The 20,669-nt window shown below is 44.7% G+C and overlaps 1 protein-coding gene across 1 annotated transcript in view; it reads right to left on the bottom strand.

The window, feature by feature from the left end:
• Window positions 1-20,669, bottom strand: part of LOC141121632 (uncharacterized) — a 125,427-nt gene that overhangs the window by 36,306 nt on the left and 68,452 nt on the right. Inside the window, 7 exon segments of the mRNA XM_073611281.1 lie at window positions 746-1,904; window positions 3,429-3,570; window positions 3,683-3,910; window positions 4,000-4,097; window positions 4,214-4,337; window positions 4,424-4,558; window positions 4,830-4,944. Of these exon segments, the coding sequence (XP_073467382.1) occupies window positions 746-1,904; window positions 3,429-3,570; window positions 3,683-3,910; window positions 4,000-4,097; window positions 4,214-4,337; window positions 4,424-4,558; window positions 4,830-4,944 (2,001 nt within the window).

The raw sequence follows: 20,669 nt of genomic DNA, 5'->3' as shown, positions 1-20,669 counted from the left end.
AAAAGTAAACGTAGCCTTTAATACTAATGTACCTATGAGTACAGTAGACATTGAAGAACATAAGTTAAACCAAGAGTATGATCTCAGTTATTGGTATAAAGCCATGCCAGACAAAGGAAAATAAGGAGTCTATTCATAAAAAATTATTGGACAAATTTGACAAGCAATTGCCCAGCCCTTACAAATTCTGGCTGTAATCTAAAGCCACTCTATTGCCTAGCATATGGTATTTTTCTTGACATACCTCCATCAAAAAAAGTAATACTGCATTATGGCCATGAGATGGAGCCAATGATCATAGGAAATCAGTGTATAAAGTAAAATATGATCAACATTCATCATGGTTGGGCAATTGCTGGGCCTGTTCTTTTAACATTTTTTTTTAAATAGACCTCTAAGTGTTTGTGTAAGCTGACATCACAACATGTACTCAGCCAATGAAAGGTAATGACTCCATTTTTATTTGTCTATTGCCATCAATGGCCAACACGGTACAACACTTCATCCATATCTTTGGTGATCTCTGATCTCCTTATGAACTGTTTCTTACATGATGAAGATCAGCCATGGAGTATATCTGAGGTGTATATCAGGGTGTGCTTCTTCCCCACATGAGAGCTGTGATGTCCAGCAACATTCATATAGAAGACATTTCCTGCACTCAAGGCACTAATACACCTCAAGGGTTGTGTGGGATCCCTGATGTACAGGAAGACAGGACTTCAGTGAGGAACAATTCCTTCACTCAGGAAAGGAAGGGGGCTTCTGCACTGTGTGCAATCTCTGATGTGTATAAAGATTCGACCTCTGTGAAAAGCATTTCCCACACTCAGTACAGGAATATGGCTTCTCACCCGTGTGAGACCTCTGATGTCTGACAAGATCTGATGTTTGTACAAAACATTTCCCGCACTCAGGACAGTCAAACGATTTTTCCCCCGTGTGAGATCTCTGATGTCTCACAAGTTTTGATTTTTTCAAAAAACTTTTCCCGCACTCAGAACAGGAATACAGCTTCTCCCCCCTGTGCAATTTCTGATGTTTGTAAAGACTGGACTTCAAAGAAAAATATTTCCCACACTCAGGACAGGAATACATCTTCTCCCCTGTGTGGAATCTCTGATGTCTGTAAAGATCAGACTTCCTTGAAAAACATTTCTCGCACTCAGAACAGGGATATGGCTTCTCACCCGTGTGCAATCTCTGATGTCTGTAAAGATCGGAATTCCTTGAAAAAAATTTCCCGCACTCAGAACAGGGATAAGGCTTCTCACCCGAGTGAGATCTCCGATGTCTGTTAAGATGGGACTTCTGTGAAAAACATTTCCCGCACTCAGAACAGAAATATGGTTTTTCCCCCGTGTGAGACCTCTGATGTGTGACAAGTTCGGATTTTTTTGCAAAGCATTTCCCGCACTCAGGACAAGAATATGGCTTTTCACCTGTGTGAACTCTCTGATGCTTACAAAGAGAGGACTTCTCTGAAAAACATTTTTCGCACTCACGACAAGAATACGGCTTCTCCCCCGTGTGAGATCTCTGATGTGTGGAAAGATGGTACTTCTGTGAAAAACATTTCCCACACTCAGGACAGGAATATGGCTTTTCACCTGTGTGAGTTCTTGTATGCACAATAAGCCCAGATTTAAAATAGAAACACTTCCCGCACTCAGTACAGGAAAACCTCTTCTCTGTTGGAAGGACGGCACCGTCCCTCACAGTCTGAGGTTCCTCAGGATAAGAGGAATACGATGGTCCATCTACACTGTGTGGTGCCGGATGGACATTTGAGGTAGTCGGGTTTTCTCCTGGACTATACTGTGTGATGTCCTCATCTTCTACTTTACAGTCTGGAGACAAAGTGAGACAATCCTCTGAGGTTTTCCTCATCTCCCGTCCATCTACTAAAATAGAAATAAAAAGGTTATTACTAGACATGAGCTGATTGGTTCCCCTAAACCAGGACTCACACCAGGCAGCTTTGTTTCTGAGGAGCTTCCACCCTCAAGGTAACTAGTAAATGGGTCCTCTGATCTCCTACCAGTTCATTTCTTTATCCATGGACCTTAGTCAGAGAGTGAGGAAACAATGAGAACTGTCTTTTATAGTAGTGACAGTGATGAGGGGATTATAGGACGAGTGTCCCCACCCCCTCTATCACTCATTGCCATCTTCCCAACACAAGAAGTCCTGCACTTCCTTATTTAGTCCATGATTTAGTCATAAATAAACAGCAGGACTGAGCCCCACCAGAGGTCAGAGAGTGAGGATGGGGGGAGAACAACCAAGATGAAGACTGGACTGATCCTGAAGACCTCCATCATTGGGTTATTGAGTTCTCCCTCATTATCACTTTCTGTTTAAGCTTCCAAAAGTTTGAGGATTTAATCACATTATCAATATGTAAAAGTCTGTGCTCCAATCATATCATCAGATATAAAATGTCCAGCTGGTAGAAAATGGGTGTAACAAAATAGAATACATATTATGTGTATATATAGCAGTGGGTAGAGGGGATAGAGCAGAAGTCAGAACTATGTAATGTACAATGTGTTGTATAAGATACAACATACAAAACTATATAGTATCAGAATTATGTAATGTACAACATAGAGTATGTAGTGCAGGGGTCAGGAGTATGTAATATGCCATTTAGATTATGTAGTACTAGTAATTGTCAGAACTCGAAGCTTAAATGTTTACTAAGGCCTGGTTCACACCTATGCATTTTTTAGTGCGTTTTCAGTTTTGCAGAAGCACACTACAGTCCATTTAACATGGTTTTCTATCGGCCACGTTCACATCTGTATATTTTATGGAAAGTGCCAGGGACTTTTTTCTGGTTTTTGGTTCCATAGACTTCAATGGATCAAAAACATGTATTGAAAAACGCAAAATGCACCTGGAATATGCAAACTGCAACCTGCATAGGTGTGAACCGGGCCTTAACTGAGACAAGTTGCAGAGGTCCCACACCGCTGACTCCCATCTCCTGAGACTGCACTCAGTGACTTGGGTCTGAGACTATACAGACATATCCCTCCACCCGGCACAGCCAACAAATAACAGAGCAAATAACCCTGGGAGAATTGTTCTGTCAGAGATATTGCTAGACCCAGGCTTGGGGCAGAAAACCCAAGACACATGCCCCAGGTGCCTAGGTTGGGTAATGCCCATTGAAAAAAAAATCGACATTTTGCTGCCAGCTAAAGCCCAGAATCTCCATAAATCCAGTCTAGATACATAAATTGTGTCTGCAGCACAGAGAAGGAAGATTATCCAAGAGAAATACAGGAACACAGGATGGGGAACACAGCTCAGGAAAGTGACCAGGGGATTACAGGCTGATATCACCCAGTCCTTGCCCTACTCTGGACCAATCAGTGAGCAGTATGGGTGGAGGAATGTATTTAGTGTTAATGACCCACCTGTGCTGATCTCTGTAGGAGTGTCCTCCTCTATAATTAGCCTCATTATTCCATCCTCCTCTATAGACTCCTGATCATCCCTCACATACCTCTCTTCTTCTTCTGTTTTAATCACAACTTTTAGATCTATCAGATCTTCACCCTAAACCAAGTTAACGAGAGAAAATTATATCTGTAAAAGATATGTTTACATAAAAAAAATATTCACACATCATCTCCAAGAGTCCATGTTTCAGATGTTCCTTTTCACTTACCTTGTAATGGTGAGGGATGGTGTGACCTTCCTGTGTGGAATCCCAGGAATACAGAGGACGGGGACATCTCTCTGGTGGGTTTCTGTAGCTGGATGACTTCACCGTGGTGTTCTGGTACAGATCTTTGTGTCCCTTTACAAGCCATGACTCCTCCATCACCCCGTCCTCATCATCCTCCTCTTTTATCTCTTCTTTAACTTCAACTTTAGAATTTCTCAGGTTTCCACTCTGAATATATAATAAAAATGACATCAATGGTAACAATGCAGATAATGTACAGATCCTAATGATACTATCAGTGATTGTTCCTCATCTACCTGATGATGGTGAGGGATGGTGTGACCTTCCTGTGTGGAATCCTGGGAATACAGAGGATGGGGACATCTCTCTGGTGGGTTCCCATTACTGGATCCATCTGTAGGAAACACACACACTGACTGAATACATTGTTTCTATGTGTTTATCAGATGATGGGGGATCTAGGTGGACCCTCCGTACTGCTCTCTCCTTTACAATAAAGTCTCCTCTTACCCGGTGATGTGAGGGGCGGCTGATTGTCCATCATGACGTCCTTGTAGAGATCCTTGTGTCCTTCTAAATACTCCCACTCCTCCATGGAGAAATAGACAGTGACATCCTGACACCTTATAGGAACCTGACACACACAATGATACAGTCACCATCCAGACACATCCCTTGTCTGTTACTGGATAATGTCCCAGAATTCCCAGCACCGCTCACCTCTCCTGTCAGCAGCTCCATCATCTTATTGGCGACTTCTAGAATCTTCTCCATGTTGTGTCTCTTAGGTTTTAGGGAGTCACATGGAGGCACTGTGATGGTCATATGATCACCTGACTTCACAAGAGGAAATCTCTATTGAGAAACCAATAGGAATGTCATGTTATAATCCCAGAATTCTCCTCACCTCTCCAGTCAGGTCTGTGTTTTATTAATAGAGATAAGAGTGATGTCATGTGACCTCCCAGAATCCTCCTCACCTCTCCGGTCAGGTCTGTGTTTTATTAATAGAGATAAGAGTGATGTCATGTGACCTCCCAGAATCCTCCTCACCTCTCCAGTCAGGTCTGTGTATTATTAATAGAGATAAGAGTGATGTCATGTGACCTCCCAGAATCCTCCTCACCTCTCCGGTCAGCAGGTAGATGATCTCCAGGGTGAGGTTTAGTATCCTCTCCGTTATGTGACTCCAGTCCTCTTCCATCCTCATTGATGTGGTCATGTGATCTATACGGTTTTCTCTGTTGATGGATAGCAGAGAATTATGTTGTATATGGACTGTATTAACCACTTAAGGACCGGGCCTATTTTTCAGACTCGGTGTTTACAAGTTAAAATCTGTATTTTTTTGCTAGAAAATTACTTATATATATAATGTTTGGGATTCTAATTTTTCTAACACCCTAGATAATAAAATGGCGGTCATTGCAATACTTTCTGTTACACCGTATTTGTGCAGCGGTCTTACAAGCGCACTTTTTTGGGGAAAAAAATACACTTTTTTGAACAGTAAAGTTAGCCCAATTTTTTTCTATATTGTGAAAGATAATGTTACGCCGAGTGAATTAATACCCAACATGTCACGCTTCAAAATTACACCCGCTCGTGGAATGGAGACAAACCTTTTCCCTTAAAAATCTACCTAGGCAACATTTTAAAATTTCTACAGGTTACCAGTTTTGATTTACAGAGGAAGTCTAGGGCTAGAATTATTGCTCTTGCTCTAGCGATCACGGCGATACCTCACATGTGTGGTCTGAACACTGTTTACATATGTGGGCGCTACTGACATAGGCCTTCGCTTCTGCGTGCAAGCTCGTCGGGACAGGGCGCTGCAAATGTTTTTTTTCTTATTTATTTTACTTTTTATTTTGACACTATCCTTTTTAAAAAAAAAAAATTTGGGGTCACTTTTATTCCTATTACAAGGAATGTAAACATCCCTTGTAATAGATAAAAAGCATGACAGGACCTCTTAAATATGACATGTGGGGTCAAAAAGACCTCAGATCTCATATTTACACAAAAATGCAAAAAAATAAAAATATGTCCTTTGGAAAAAAAAAAATGTTCTCCTTTAAGAGCATTGGGCAGAAGTGACATTTGACGTCGCTTCTGTCAGTCAATGCTATGGAGCCGAGTGGGGGCCCATCTTCCCCTCACTTGGCAGCCAGCCAAACAGGGGAGAGGACATGATTGTCACCACCGCTACGGGCGGCTCTGGTAAGCGCCGGAGACCACCAGAGCACGGTCGGGAGGGGGGCCCTTCTCACCCCACTGATTTAAAAGTGATCTCGCGGCGAATCCGCTGCAGAGACCACTTTTACCTGAAAGAGGACTGCCCGCTGAAGAAGAGGATACCGGGGTTATGGCAGCTATCTGCTGCTATAACAACGGTATTCCTCTTCAAACAGCCGACGTTTAATAACGGCGGGTGGTCTGTAAGTGGTTAATTGTACAATATTAGTGTCATGATCAGGTTAGGAGACCAGTAGCTATAGCAGTAGAGTGGCTGGATAAGTACAGAAGCAGGTCACCCTGGTAGATGACGTGGGCTCACCCAAGGTGCACTAACCGGTATTCACCAAAGCTCCTGATGGTGGAGATGGGTTTTGCTGCATGTTAGTACCAGTTTGTGGTCCTCAGGATCGTCTTTCCAGGAGGTGAGCAACCCAGGGTCCAGTAGGAGATAGGGACAATCATCGGTGTAGTCAGTAAACAAGCCAAAAGGTCAGTAACAAATGGTTGCTTAGGTGCAGACTGCAGCAGGAGTAAAAATGATATTGGCTGGAGAGAGCACAATAATCTGGCAAACAGGACATGCAAAGGCATGGCCTAAATAAGACGTTTATGGGAGAAAGAAAAAGGTTCAAGAGAAACAAGCTTAAACGCAAGATCATTCAAGGAATTGTCCAGGGAGCTGTCCAGCATCTGTCAAGATAGATAAAAGAAAGAGGGCGCACTGGCCTAGTGCATTATCCCACAAATTTTATTAAAAATGGAATAAAGTAAATAAATACTACCCACAAACACAGGCAGTAAAAGCGCTAATCTGACCACACAACGTTGATGTAATCTCCCAAACTCTCTTCAGCTCTGATGAAGGAGGACATGCCTTCGAAACACGTTAGCCAGCAGTGATCAGAGAGTTTGGGAAATTAAAACCAAGTTGTGTTGTCAGACGAACGCTTTTACTACCTGTATTTGTGAGTAGTATTTATTTATTTTATTCTATTATAATACAATTTGTGGGATAATGCACTAGACCAGTGCGCCTGCTTTCTTTTATCTATCGCTACAGTGTTCTGAGGACAATCCAGGTCAGCAAGGCTTCAAATGAGTTATCCACTTCTGCAATAGAGCTATTGTTCTATTTGGGTTTCTTAGGGGATCATTGTTGTAGCTGTTCAGCATCCCAGGTGGCTCACCAAGTAGAGACACCTCCAGACACAATAGAGGTTGCCTGTTCAGACCCGGGTCCTGACAATTGGGATGGAGATATAGGTGGGCTGCCCCAGTGTGTACTGGAACACATAGGTTGGACTACTTAGGGGTTTATTTTTTTAAAAATATCTGCATAGCCATTCATTCTGAAAATCTGTGTATCTGTAAATTCGGCAACAAGGAACGTTCTCTAGGCTTTTTTCTCTTTTGAAAGAATGTTCTTTTATTATGGGCCTTGTAAAAAAAAAAAAACACACTGGGGGCCACTAGATGGAACTGAGGAGTACAGGAAATACATTTGCCTTTTTTACAAGAGATATGATGTAACAATTCTGGAGAACACTAGAGGGAATTATGCAATAAAAGTAACCAATGGGTGTGCAGCATACACAGGATGTTGAAAAGTTTTAAGATCACTCATTGTACACAGCCCTTCGTCACCTTGCTGTGTGGTAAACAGCGTGCACTAAAAGCACCACACATTACCCCATCAATATATTATAAATAATAGCTAGGCTGCTCATTCATCTCCATCAAACTACTACAAAAGACAGAGAGACCTCATATGAGAGGCAGAGTTGCTGCACGTGGAGATAGTAGGGAGCGAGCAGTTGCTGCACAAGGAGGTAGTAGGGGGTGAGCTGTTGATGCAGGGGTGATAGTAGGGGGAGGGAATTTAATGCACGGGGATAGTAAGTGGTGGGCAGTTGATGTATGGGGGCATAGTAAGGGGCGAGCAGTTGCTGCACAGGGAGATAGTAAGGGGCGAGCAGTTGCTGCATGGGGAGATAGTAAAGGGTGAGCAGTTGCTGTACGGGGAGATAGTAAGGGGCGAGCAGTTGCTGCATTAGGAGATAATAGGGGGGAGAGCTGTTGCATGAGAAGATAGTAGGGAGAGCAGTTGCTGCTCGGGGAGATAGTAAGGGGCGAACAGTTGCTGCACAGGGAGATAGTAGGGGACGAGTAGTTGCTGCACGGGGAGATAGTATGGGGACGAGTAGTTGCTGCACGGGGAGATAGTAGGGGACGAGTAGTTGCTGCACGGGGAGATAGTAGGGGACGAGTAGTTGCTGCACGGGGAGATAGTAGGGGACGAGTAGTTGCTGCACGGGGAGATAGTAAGGGGCGAACAGTTGCTGCACGGGGAGATAGTAAGGGACGAACAGTTGCTGTACGGGGAGATAGTAAGGGGCGAGCAGTTGCTGCATTAGGAGATAATAGGGGGGAGAGCTGTTGCATGAGAAGATAGTAGGGAGAGCAGTTGCTGCTCGGGGAGATAGTAAGGGGCGAACAGTTGCTGCACAGGGAGATAGTAGGGGACGAGTAGTTGCTGCACGGGGAGATAGTATGGGGACGAGTAGTTGCTGCACGGGGAGATAGTAGGGGACGAGTAGTTGCTGCACGGGGAGATAGTAGGGGACGAGTAGTTGCTGCACGGGGAGATAGTAGGGGACGAGTAGTTGCTGCACGGGGAGATAGTAGGGGACGAGTAGTTGCTGCACGGGGAGATAGTAGGGGACGAGTAGTTGCTGCACGGGGAGATAGTAGGGGACGAGTAGTTGCTGCACGGGGAGATAGTAGGGGACGAGTAGTTGCTGCACGGGGAGATAGTAAGGGGCGAACAGTTGCTGCACGGGGAGATAGTAGGGGACGAGTAGTTGCTGCACAGGGAGATAGTAGGGGACGAGTAGTTGCTGCACGGGGAGATAGTAAGGGACGAGCAGTTGCTGCACGGGGAGATAGTAGGGGACGAGTAGTTGCTGCACGGGGAGATAGTAGGGGACGAGTAGTTGCTGCAGGTATCGCTGCATGCGTCAGAGCAAAAGCAACAATTCTAGCCCAAGACCTCCTCTGTAACTCTAAACAGGTAACCTGTAAAAAAATGTAACGTCACCTATGGAGATTTTTAAGTACCGAAGTTTGGTGCCATTCCTCGACCTTCATTTTATTCCCTAGGTTCTCTGCTAAACCCCCCCCCCCCTCATATATAATGTTTGGGGGTTCTGAGTAATTTTTACATGTAGGAAGGAAGTGCCAGAATTGGCCCGGATGGGAAGTTGTTAAACCGACAGCTCTTGCAGAGAATACAGTGGTGAACACAAATTACACGGCAAACACATTTGGCATAAAATATTTAGAAACAGCATGTGTGTATCATCATCTGCTGGAGATAAAAGACATCACAGTGACTATGGAGGAAGAGGACGGACATGACGGGGGGTTACTGGGTGTAAATAGAAAATAAGATCTTATTACCTCCTCTACTGCCACTTCCAGCAATGTCTCCTCTCTACTTCCTCCCGACTCACCTCTCACCCGGAACTTCCTATTTATCACTTCCCGGAACTTCCTATTGACATCACTTCCTGTCTTCCATAGAGACTTCCTGTATGTCTCTGTATAAGTGAGATCACCACCTTGTGGAGCTCAGAGAAACACCTCGTAGTGTGAACACGTCCTTGTGCTGTGTGTGTATGTACTGTATATCCTTATAGATGGGGTCATCTCCACTCCCACCAAGGGGGATATAAATATATTACTGTATAGTCCAGCCTTTCTCAGCCAGGGTTCCTCCAAAGCTTTCTAGGGGTTTGAGCAATTTCTGTCTCTCAATAACAATTTCATGATGATGTAAGAACATTCTTCTATTGCCGGCTACTGATATAAGGGGATCCTCTTTCCCCCATAGGACCAGTACATGGACCTATGTTTGGACAGAATTTGGCATGATCGGGGGGTCAGCGAATGGCTGAACTAGATGGGTATTTAATCAGTCGAACCTTGAGCTGCTGTATTACATCCACTGCTATATGTGGCAGCTTCCTGCTCAGGCTGGATGATAGGGAGTCAGTGGCTGCTGGCACCCTAACACCATGTGAATGAGTATGGGGTAAATAGTACCCCTACTCACTCACAAATAAAAAAAAATAAAACACCTATAGAAATAAAGACACCCAAAATGTTTGACATGTCCTGTATTAAAAAAAACAAAAATCCCCCAAAAAATCTCTCAATGTAAATCCATTATCAATCACAATGGCTGCCCACTGACTCGAAAAAAAAAAACAAAAAAACACCCAAACCACACGATCGATCCAGATTCTACAAAAGCCAAGCGACAGCTCCTTGCCTCCTGCTGTGCGGCCATGCCTGCTTGTCCACTCCTGGCTCGTCTGCCCACCTAGCCTAGGATGTCATCCAATCAGCAGGGCAGGGGGTGGGAGGAGCTTCAGATCATAATGGAGAGCTCCTCCTGCCCCCTGCACTGCTGATAGGATGACAGCATCGGGCGGGCAGGGGAGCCGGCAGAGGACACATGGAATGATCACAGCCTCTGCCATGCCAAAGGTACAAGTCCTGTACAGGGGAGGCAGAGATTAGAATAGGGGGGGGGTGTCATGTTAGAGAGGGAAGGATCAGATTGCAAGGGCATTGTGATGGAGGAGTCTGTGATCGCTAGGGGCACTGTAATATAAAGGGGAATGCAGTCCCCTTTATATCACAGTGCCCTTTTCACAAGGCAGTCCCCTTTACATCACAGTGTCCCCCCTTACAGAGCAGTCCCCTTTACATTACAGTGTCCCCTTTACATCACAGCCTCCCTTTACAGAGCAGTCCCTTTCACATTAATGTAAAGGGGGCACTGTGATGTTAAGGGGCACTGCAATGTAAAGTGGGGCTGTGATGTGAAGGGGAACTGAGGACACTGATATAAAGGGGGGACTGTGCTATAAAGGGGGGCTGAGGACAATTTATATGAATAGCCCCCTCCCCCCCCCCGGTCCCTGGCAATGCCATGAAACCAGTCACTGGTGCCAAACAAGGTTGGGGACCGTTGCTCTACTCTATACACAAGGCTGTCAAGACCTGAATCACCTGCTGGTGACACTGTGGTTCTCAGGGCTGAAGGGTGCAATTCCAGGGACCACCAACAGGTGCGTCTACCAGCAGCCAGCAGATTCCAGTAATTAGGTTCATCTGTCTGCATGAGAAACCTGAGGACAGCCCCCAGCCCATATGTAGAAGCATCTGTCTGCATGAGAAACCTGAGGACAGCCAGCAGCCCATATGTAGAGGTGTCTGTATGCACGAGAAACCTGACGACAGCCCCCAGCCCATATGTAGAGGCATCTGTATGCGAGAGAAACCTGAGGACAGCCCCCAGCCCAGATGCAGAGGTGTCTGTCTGCACGAGAAATCAGAGGAAAGCCCCCAGCCCATATGTAGAGACGTCTGTATGCACGAGAAACCTGAGGACAGCCCCCAGCCCATATGTAGAGGCGCCTGTATGCACAAGAAACCTGAGGAAAGCCCCCAGCCCATATGTAGAGGTGCCTGTCTGCACAAGAAACCTAAGGACAGCCTATATGTAGAAGCATCTGTCTGCACGAGAAACCCGAGGACAGCCCCCAGCCCATATGAAGAGGCGTCTGGATGCACAAGAAACATGAGGAAAGCCCCCAGCCCATATGTAGAGGTGCCTGTCTGCACAAGAAACCTAAGGACAGCCTATATGTAGAAGCATCTGTCTGCACGAGAAACCCGAAGACAGCCCCCAGCCCATATGAAGAGGCGTCTGGATGCACAAGAAACCTGAGGACAGCACCCAGCTCATATGTAGAGGTGTCTGTCTGCACAAGAAACCTAAGGACAGCCTATATGTAGAAGCATCTGTCTGCACGAGAAACCTGAGGAAGCCCCCAGGCCATATGTAGAGGCATCTGTATGCACGAGAAACCTGAGGACAGCCCCCCAACCCATATGTAGAGGCGTCTGTATGCAACAAGAAATCTGAGGACAGCCCCCAGCCCATATGTAGAGGTGTCTGTATGCACGAGAAACCTGAGGACAGCCCCCAGGCCATATGTAGAGGTATCTGTATGCACAAGAATCCAGAGGACAGCCCCCAGTCCTTATGTAAAGGTGTCTGTATGCACAAGAAACCTGAGGACAGCCCCCAGCCCATATGTAGAGGCGTCTGAAAAACCTTCGTTTGTAGTTTAGGGCTGCCACAACAGTTTTTTTTAATGCATTCTTTATTTTGACATGCACATTTTTTTTTTTTTTTTTTTTTAAAAGGTGTTTATTTTTAGATTTTTACAATGAAAATAATACAAAAAACGATGAAATAATAAAAGAACCAATAATACAGACTGTTCTACATACATGTATGTCATAGGTATTTAGATCCATGAAGATATAGCAGGAATCATGACACATTTTTTTAATTCCAGAAGTAATAATATAGAAAATATATAGAACTGTCCAATTAGGCTTGTATGACTTGACATCCCATGGCAGCCCGAGAGGGAGTCAATGTACATGTTATAGGCGTTACATACTGTACTGTACATACAACTAATGAGAGACTCTCCTCATGCTCCAGTCCATCCTGCTTCCATGCCTGCTGCCTTAGTTGAGCCTGCTGCTCCTGTCCAGACTACGCTAATTGTTTGTGTCAAGTCCTGCCTGTCCCTGTACCAGCTGCCTCAGTTTGGCCTGGCATTGCATCAACTATGGGTCAGTTTGCTCCATACTCGGCCTCAGCTCTGACTACAACCCTTTCATATTTGGGACTCTCAGTACCCTGGCCTTTTGCTACCACAAAAATATTTCCTCAGCCCTTTCTAAGAATTCCAATTCCATCCATCCTTAGGGCAGACTGACTTCACTTAGCCAAGTGGGGCTCTTAACCACTGCTTAAAACCACTGTGCACCAAAAATGTGTTTTCCTGCTTGACTTTGCTGACACCTCTCTTGCTGTCCAGTCTGACTCTACCGATCTTCTACCTGCTATCCAGTTTGATAGCATTGGAGCTTCATCTGCTGCCCCAGTCATATGCCACTGATCCTTTACCCACTGAGAAGCCTGATGTTGCTTATATACTACCTCCTTCCCAGCCGTTCTTGACAAAATGCCTACAGTTCAGTCTGACCCTGCTGACATGCCACCAGCTATCCAGCCTGATGTCACCGATCCTCTGCCTATAGTCCAGTTTGACTCCATTGATCCTCCGCCTGCTTTTCAACTTGACTCCATTTATCCTGTTTGCTGCCTGGTCTGTGTTCGCCGACCCTGTGCCTGCTGCCAAGCCTGCCTCTGCTGACCCTCTGCCTGCTGCCAACCCTGCCTCTGCCGACCTTGTGCCTGCTGCCCAGTCTGCTTCTACTGACCCTGTGCCTGCTTCCCACACCGCCTTTACTGACCCTGTGCCTGCTTCCCACACTGCCTTTACTGACCCTGTGCCTACTGCCCACGCTGCCTTTGCTGATCCTGTGCCTACTGCCCAGCCTGTCTCTGATTCCTGTGCATGCTACTCAACCTGCCTGTTAATCCTGTGTCTGATGCTAAGCCTGCCTTTGATGATCTAGTGCCTCCTGGTCAGCCTGCTTCTGATGATCCTGTGTCTGCTGCCCAGTCTGCCTCAGCTGAAAGTGTCTGCTGCCCAGCCTGGCTCTGCTGATCCAGTGCCTGCTGCCCAGCCTGCCTCTACTGATCCTGTGCCCGCTGCCCAGCCAGTTCCTGATACTAACGTAAAGCTCTTGCCAACTGTTGGGTCTGATACCTTGGAGTCTCTACATTTGTTGCGTGTCTGGCATGCATCTGCTCAGAGATTCCTACAGCTGCCCTGCCCGAGCACCTTTTGCTTCTATTGTGCCAAAGCCTGGTGGTCCGGACACCCACTCTGAATTCAATAGCTGCAACAGCTCCAGTAGTAGAGGTCTTCTGGGGAATGGCATAATTCTGTTTGAACATTTCCCTGATCAGGTATAATCTTTACAACTCCATGTATGTTAGGGGACCTGGGATGGGTAGCCAGCACCTTGGAAAGACCTGGGTGGCTGTTAAAGGCATAGTAGCTTCTAGCAACCAGACTTATAAATAAGATGTGGAATGTCCATATGCAATGGGTCACCCTGGTGTCAGGATACCAGTCAGTGTCCCTGATCAAATATGTTGCGGTCGTTCAAGTGCTTATCTAATAGTTTTTTGAAACTATAGATGCTCCCCGCTGAAACCACCGCCTGTGGAAGGGAATTCCACATCCTTGCCGCTCTTACAGTAAAGAACCCTCTACGCAGTTTAAGGTTAAACATCTTTTCTAATTTTAATGAGTGGCCACGTGTCTTGTTAAACTTCCTTTTATGCCTATTGTGGGGTCACCAGAATGGTATTTGTAAATTGAAATCATATCCCCTCTCAAACGTCTTTTCTCCAGAGAGAATAAGTTCAGTGCTCGTAACCTTTCCTCATAACTAAGATCCTCCAGACCCTTTATTAGCTTTGTTGCCCTTCTTTGTACTCGCTCTATTTCCAGTACATCCTTCCTGAGGACTGGCCCCCAGAACTGGACAGCATACTCCAGGTGCGGCCGGACCAGAGTCTTGTAGAGCGGGAGAATTATTGTTTTATCTCTGGAGTTGATCCCCTTTTTAATGCATCCAATATTCTGTTTACTTTGTTAGCAGCAGCTTGGCATGGCATGCCATTGATCAGTGCTCGTAACCTTTCCTCATAACTAAGATCCTCCAGACCCTTTATTAGCTTTGTTGCCCTTCTTTGTACTCGCTCCATTTCCAGTACATCCTTCCTGAGGACTGGCCCCCAGAACTGGACAGCATACTCCAGGTGCGGCCGGACCAGAGTCTTGTAGAGCGGGAGAATTATTGTTTTATCTCTGGAGTTGATCCCCTTTTTAATGCATCCAATATTCTGTTTACTTTGTTAGCAGCAGCTTGGCATGGCATGCCATTGATCATCTACTAGGACCCCCAGGTCCTTTTCCATCCTAGATTCCCCCAGAGGTATTTAATGTCTTGATTTTCTAAAAAAGTGACAAAAAATGTATAACTTCAAAAAACTCACCATAACTTTTACTAAATATCTTGGGGTATCTACTTTTTTTTGGGGGGGGGAGGGGGTATTTGTTCTGTTCTGGCATTAAGGGCTTTAAAGGAGAAGTTCACCTTTGTTCACATTTTGTTTTTTTTTCTCTAAATTCCGGCTCCCCATGTACCAATATGGCATTAACCACTTACAGACCGGAAGATTTTCCTGCTTAATGACCAGGCCATTTTTTGCAATACGGCATTTCGTTGCTTTAACTGACAATTGCGCGGTCATGCGACGTTGTACCCAAACAAAATTGACGTCCTTTTTTTCTCACAAATAGAGCTTTCTTTTGGTGGTATTTGATCACCTCTGCGTTTTTTATTTTTTTGCGCGATAAACAAAAAAAGCGTCAATTTTGAAAAAATAAAACAATATTTTTTGCTATAATAAATATCCCCAAAATGTTTTTTAAAAATAAATTTCTTCATCAGTTTAGGCCAATATATATTCTTCTACATATTTTTGGTAAAAAAAAAAAATCAGTCATAACTCATCACAAGCATATACTGTATTGATTGGTTTGTGCAAAAGTTATAGCGTCTACAAACTATGGGAAAGATTTATGGCATTTTTATTATTTATTTTTTTTTTTACTAGTAATGGCGGTGATCTGCGATTTTTAGCGGTACTGCGACATTGCGGCGGACAGATTGGACATTTTTGACACATTTTTGGGACCATTGACATTTATACAGTAATTAGTGCTATAAAAATGCACTGATTACTGTGTAAATGTCACTGGTAGGGAAGGAGTTAACACTAGGGGACGATCAAGGGGTAAATGTGTTCCCTAATTAGTGTTTCTTACTGTGGGGGGGATGTGACTGAATGGGGGGAGGAGACATATCGGGTCCCCCGCTGTGCAGCAGGCGTGCATGCCTCCTTAAAGGGGAAGACGTACCCATACGTTGTTTTGTGGGAACGTGCCACTTTGCTGATGTATATTGGCATGAGCCGGTCGGCAAGTGGTTAATGTACTTATTTTGCAAAAATATCAAAGCTTTCCATTAAATCTACAGACACTTGCTTCACTTGTCCTCATCCATGTTTCCAAACGTATCCATTAGTAATGTCTTACTTCCTGGTCAGACTAGAGGTCAGGAAGGAGTTGACATGCTGACCAGCACGTTTTTTAAATGAAATGCAATCAAACGCAGACATGTGAACGGAGCTTGACAGGAGAGTGTTTCTGTCCACTCTCTCCATAAACTTGTACTTCCATGAAGATGGCCATACACTATGCAGTATGATTGTATATTGTGTATTTAGTGAGAATGGTAATCACTGATTGATTGCATTTCATTTAAAAAATGTGCAGCTGGGAATGGGTGGGTAGGTAGGAGGGTGATGATGCAGGGTGTGTGCTAATGAGGTCAGCTGGTCAACTCCTTCCTGTGTCATGACCTAAAGTCTGTCCAGGAAATAAGACATTACTAATGGAAACGTTTGGAAACATGGATGAGGACAGTGAAGTGTCTGTAAAATTAATGCAAAGCTTTAAAATGTCTGCAAAATAACTACATTAAGGGTATATTGGTACATAGGGGAGCTGGAATGTAGAAAAAAAAGGTGAACTTATCCTTTAGGAGATGAGATAGGCCGTCAGTACATCAGGATTGATCAATTTTCAAATATTCATACGATAGCTTGTAGACTCAAAATAAACACAGATTAAATAATATACACTGATTTGGTTTATTTTTACCAAAGAAATGTCACAGAATATATTTTGGCCTAAATTTAAGAAGAACAATTATTTATTTGCAAAACTAAGAATATAACAAAAAATTAAAAAAAAAAAACAGCTGTGATTAAATGCCACCAGAAAAAAAAGCTCTATTTGTCTCAAAAAAATTATAAAAATTTTCATTTGGGTACAGTGATGTGTGTCTGAGTAATTGTCATTAAAATTAAGACAGCCCTGAAAGCTAAAAATTTACCTGGGCAGGAAGGGGTGAAAGTGTCTGGTCTTGAAGTGGTTAAAGAAACATCTCCTGACATTTAGGGGTCTATTCATAAAAAAATTTGCATTGCAATTTGGCTGATGAAAAAGTATGTACATTACTTCTGTGTGGAGATGTGTATAGAACCTGCTGCAGCAAAACTGACATTTATAAAGAAAAAAAATGCATTTAAATTGCCAGCAATACAAAAATGTTAAAAAAAAAAAAGTGGTGTGGGGAGCCTCTCCCAATCCATACCAGGCCCTTTGGGTCTGGTATGGATTTTAAGGGGAACCGCACGTTTTTTGTTTTTTTTCAAACGACCTGGGGTCCCCCCAAAATCCATACCATACCCTTAGGTTTGTGACGGTCGGGGACGTCACAAGGGGGTGGTGCTACCAATTTATGTTACGAGGTGGCCCCGCCCATTACCGCGAATGTTAGAGCGAGAGCAATAATTCTAGCCCTAGACCTCCTCTGTAACTCAAAACATGTAACCAGTACAAAAAAAATTTCAAGCACTGCCTATGGGGATTTTTAAGTACCAAAGTTTGGCACGTGTGCAATTTTGAAGCGTGACATGTTGGGTATCTTTTTACTCGGCGTAACATCATCTTTTACATTATGCAACAAAAATTGGGCTAACTTTACTGTTTTTTTTATGCATGAAACTTTTTTTTCCCAAAAAAAGTGTTTAAAAAATTTTCTAGCAAAAAAATTATGATTTTTAAGTGTAGGAGAGAAAGGTCAGAATTGGCCTGGTAGGCAAGTGGTTAATAAAGGAATTCCTGTCTTTAATTTAATGGGTATGGGTAGCCCATACCCATTCACATATAGAGAGGCTGGGATCTGGGGGCCCCCTTGGGGGCTTGCAGATTCCGATAAGCCCCCTGCCCGCCGACCCCCACAACCCCCACAACCATAGCCCAGTGTTGTGGGGAAGAGGCACTTGTCCCCATCAACATGGGGACAAGGTGCTTTGCGGCAGGGGGGCAGATCCCCCTGCCCCAAAGCATCCCCCCGTGTTGAGGGTATGTGGCCTGGTATGGTTCAAGAGGGGGAGCACTCGCTCATCCCCCTTATTCCTGACCTGCTGGGCTGCATGCTCAGGTAAGGGTCTAGTATAAATATTGGGGGGGACTCCACACCGTTTTTCTTTTTTTAATTTTGGTGTAGGGTTCCCCTTAAAATCCATACCAGACCCGAAGGGCCTGGTATGTATTGTGGGGAACCGCACGCCATTTTTTTTTAACATTTTTATATTGCCGGCAATTTAAATGTAATTTTTTTTCTTTATAAATATCAGGTTTGCTGCAGCAGGTTCTATACACAGTACAGATGCGCCACTTTACAGGCAGAGTGAGAGAGTGAGGGGACCCCCCCCACAGGCACTATTGTTCTCAGCCATTACACTATATTTAAAGGAATCTTTTATTTTTATTGTTTCACTTTAAGCATCATTAAAATCTCTGCTCCTGTAAAAACAATCTTTTTTTAAAAAAAATAGCATTGATCCATGCCCCCCCCAGGGCAGTAGATGGGCCCCCATACCCTTTGTATGCCCAATAACTTGCAAAGAAGTCTTCAAAATGGGGACTTTTGATTTTTGAAATTTAGGTCCCATAGACTTCAATAGGGTTTGGGTCTGAACTTTTGCGATGTTCGAGAGTTCTGCTGCCAATCGAACAGGGGGGGGGGGGGGTGTTCGGCACATCTCTACTTCTGTGTGATTGGGTGTAAAAAAAAATGAATGCTATTAGGCTATTTGCTGTGCTGGTTGAATATTTTCCATTGATTTAAAGTGGAAAATGTTGCATTTGGTCACTAATTGGTATGATACTTAGTGCCATCAAATGTTGCATTTTTGGTTTTAAATCAATGGTTGGTTTAACGCGGTGTTCGCGTTAAAAGTCTGCAGCTACAAATACTGCAGCTGCTGACTTTTAATAATTGGACACTTACCTGTCCCAGGGTCCAGCGATGCGGGGGATCAAAGCCCCGCTCGTCTCCCCCTCTGGCATTGTAACTGTGGGCGCCCGGCTGTGGCTTCACCCACTGCGCATGCGCGAGTGGCACCGTGATTGGCCGCGCATTCATCTGGGAGCTGTGACCAGATGATTGACAAGAGGGAGGGGGCAGAGCCGATCTCCCTTCTGGCGCTGAGGGAAGTGACATCAAGAGCCCAGGCACTGAAGGAGGCAGACTACGAGGGACCCCCTAGCAACAGGCATTTAGAGGTGAGTAAAAAAAAAAAAATTTTCTTCAAATTTTTTTTTTTTTTAATGCACATAAATGACTTTTTTTTGGGGTGGAACTCCACTTTAATACTGTGTTTTTATTCATTTTCTGCCCTTTAATATCTACTGTATTCGAAATGTGTGCCGCTTACCCCTGCAGGAGCCGCTGGTGATGATGGGTTCTTGGCTCCCTCTGCAAATCCCAGTTATAGGTAGAAGGCTGCTCACACCTGTGTAACTTAAGTGTTCGTATGCTACCCTCTACAACACTACATAGGAAATAGGCCAAGCGACTGGTGGTAGATTTAATGAATGTATTGAAGAAATGCAATTAAACAATGCACAAATCATTCCACAAGCAAACAAACAGATTAAAAGGATAACATACTAGGTATATGAGCACTGACCTATAAGCTGGTAGCAAATTTAGCTATATAAATGCTATATTAAACTATAACTAGCACAAATAGAGTTTAAGTAACAGCATAAAATATCTCAGGAAACTAAAAGTCACTGAGTGCACATTATGCATACAGCCCCAATAGCGGGGGTAGGGGGATGCATTACTGACTAAGGGGTACCCCTGGAAGTAACAGTACCTGGTGCGTAATTGTCAGTGTTGGCCGACTTTCGTTGGGGCCCTTTTGTTGATAGTGCACATGTGGCTGTCCCTTTATAAGTGGGCAGCAGATGGCTAGTGAGCTGCCAAAGTCTCTCCTGCATTAACTGTGTCAGAATTGGGATAGGCAAGGATATTCAGCTCACCCCTCCTGGTATACAGGGCATCTGGTCCCACACAAAGGTCAATGTCTCTGCAGGTTCAGTCCTCCACGAGGCTCAGTCTCTTTGCAGGTCCGGTCCTCCATAAGGCTCAGTCTCTCTGCAGGCCTGGTCCTCCATAAGGCTCAGTCTCTCTGCAGGTCCGGTCCTCCACAAGGCTCAGTCTCTCTGCAGGTCCGGTCCTCCACAAGGCTCAGTCTCTCTGCAGGTTCGGTCCTCCACAAGGCTCAGTCTCTCTGCAGGCCTGGTCCTCCACAAGGCTCAGTCTCTCTGCAGGCCTGGTCCTCCACAAGGCTCAGTCCCTCTGCAGGTTTGGTCCTCCACAAGGCTCAGTCTCTCTGCAGGTTCGGTCCTCCACAAGGCTGTCTGTCAGCTCTGGTATAGGCACTCATGACAGCAGGTCACTCAGGCTCTTGTAGACACATGTAGACCAAGTGAGAAAAATTAGCTGCACACCAACATCCGTCCAACAGGTTTACTGAAAGACAGCCACCAGGACTAAAACAATGGACCAAGGGGTGACCACATTTCTCACATACATAATGCTTCTTCAAGAAACACTATGTATGCGTGAAATGTCATCACCCCTTGGTCTGTTGTTTTAGTCCTGGTGGCTGTCTTTCAGTAAACCTGTTGGACGGATGTTGGTGTGCAGCTAATTTTTCTCA

Source organism: Aquarana catesbeiana, unplaced genomic scaffold (assembly GCF_042186555.1).
Source record: "Aquarana catesbeiana isolate 2022-GZ unplaced genomic scaffold, ASM4218655v1 unanchor226, whole genome shotgun sequence".
In the NCBI taxonomy this organism is placed as follows: Eukaryota; Metazoa; Chordata; class Amphibia; order Anura; family Ranidae; genus Aquarana; species Aquarana catesbeiana.
The sequence above is the reverse complement of the archived record's forward strand: the minus strand, read 5'-3'. Positions and strand labels throughout refer to the sequence as shown.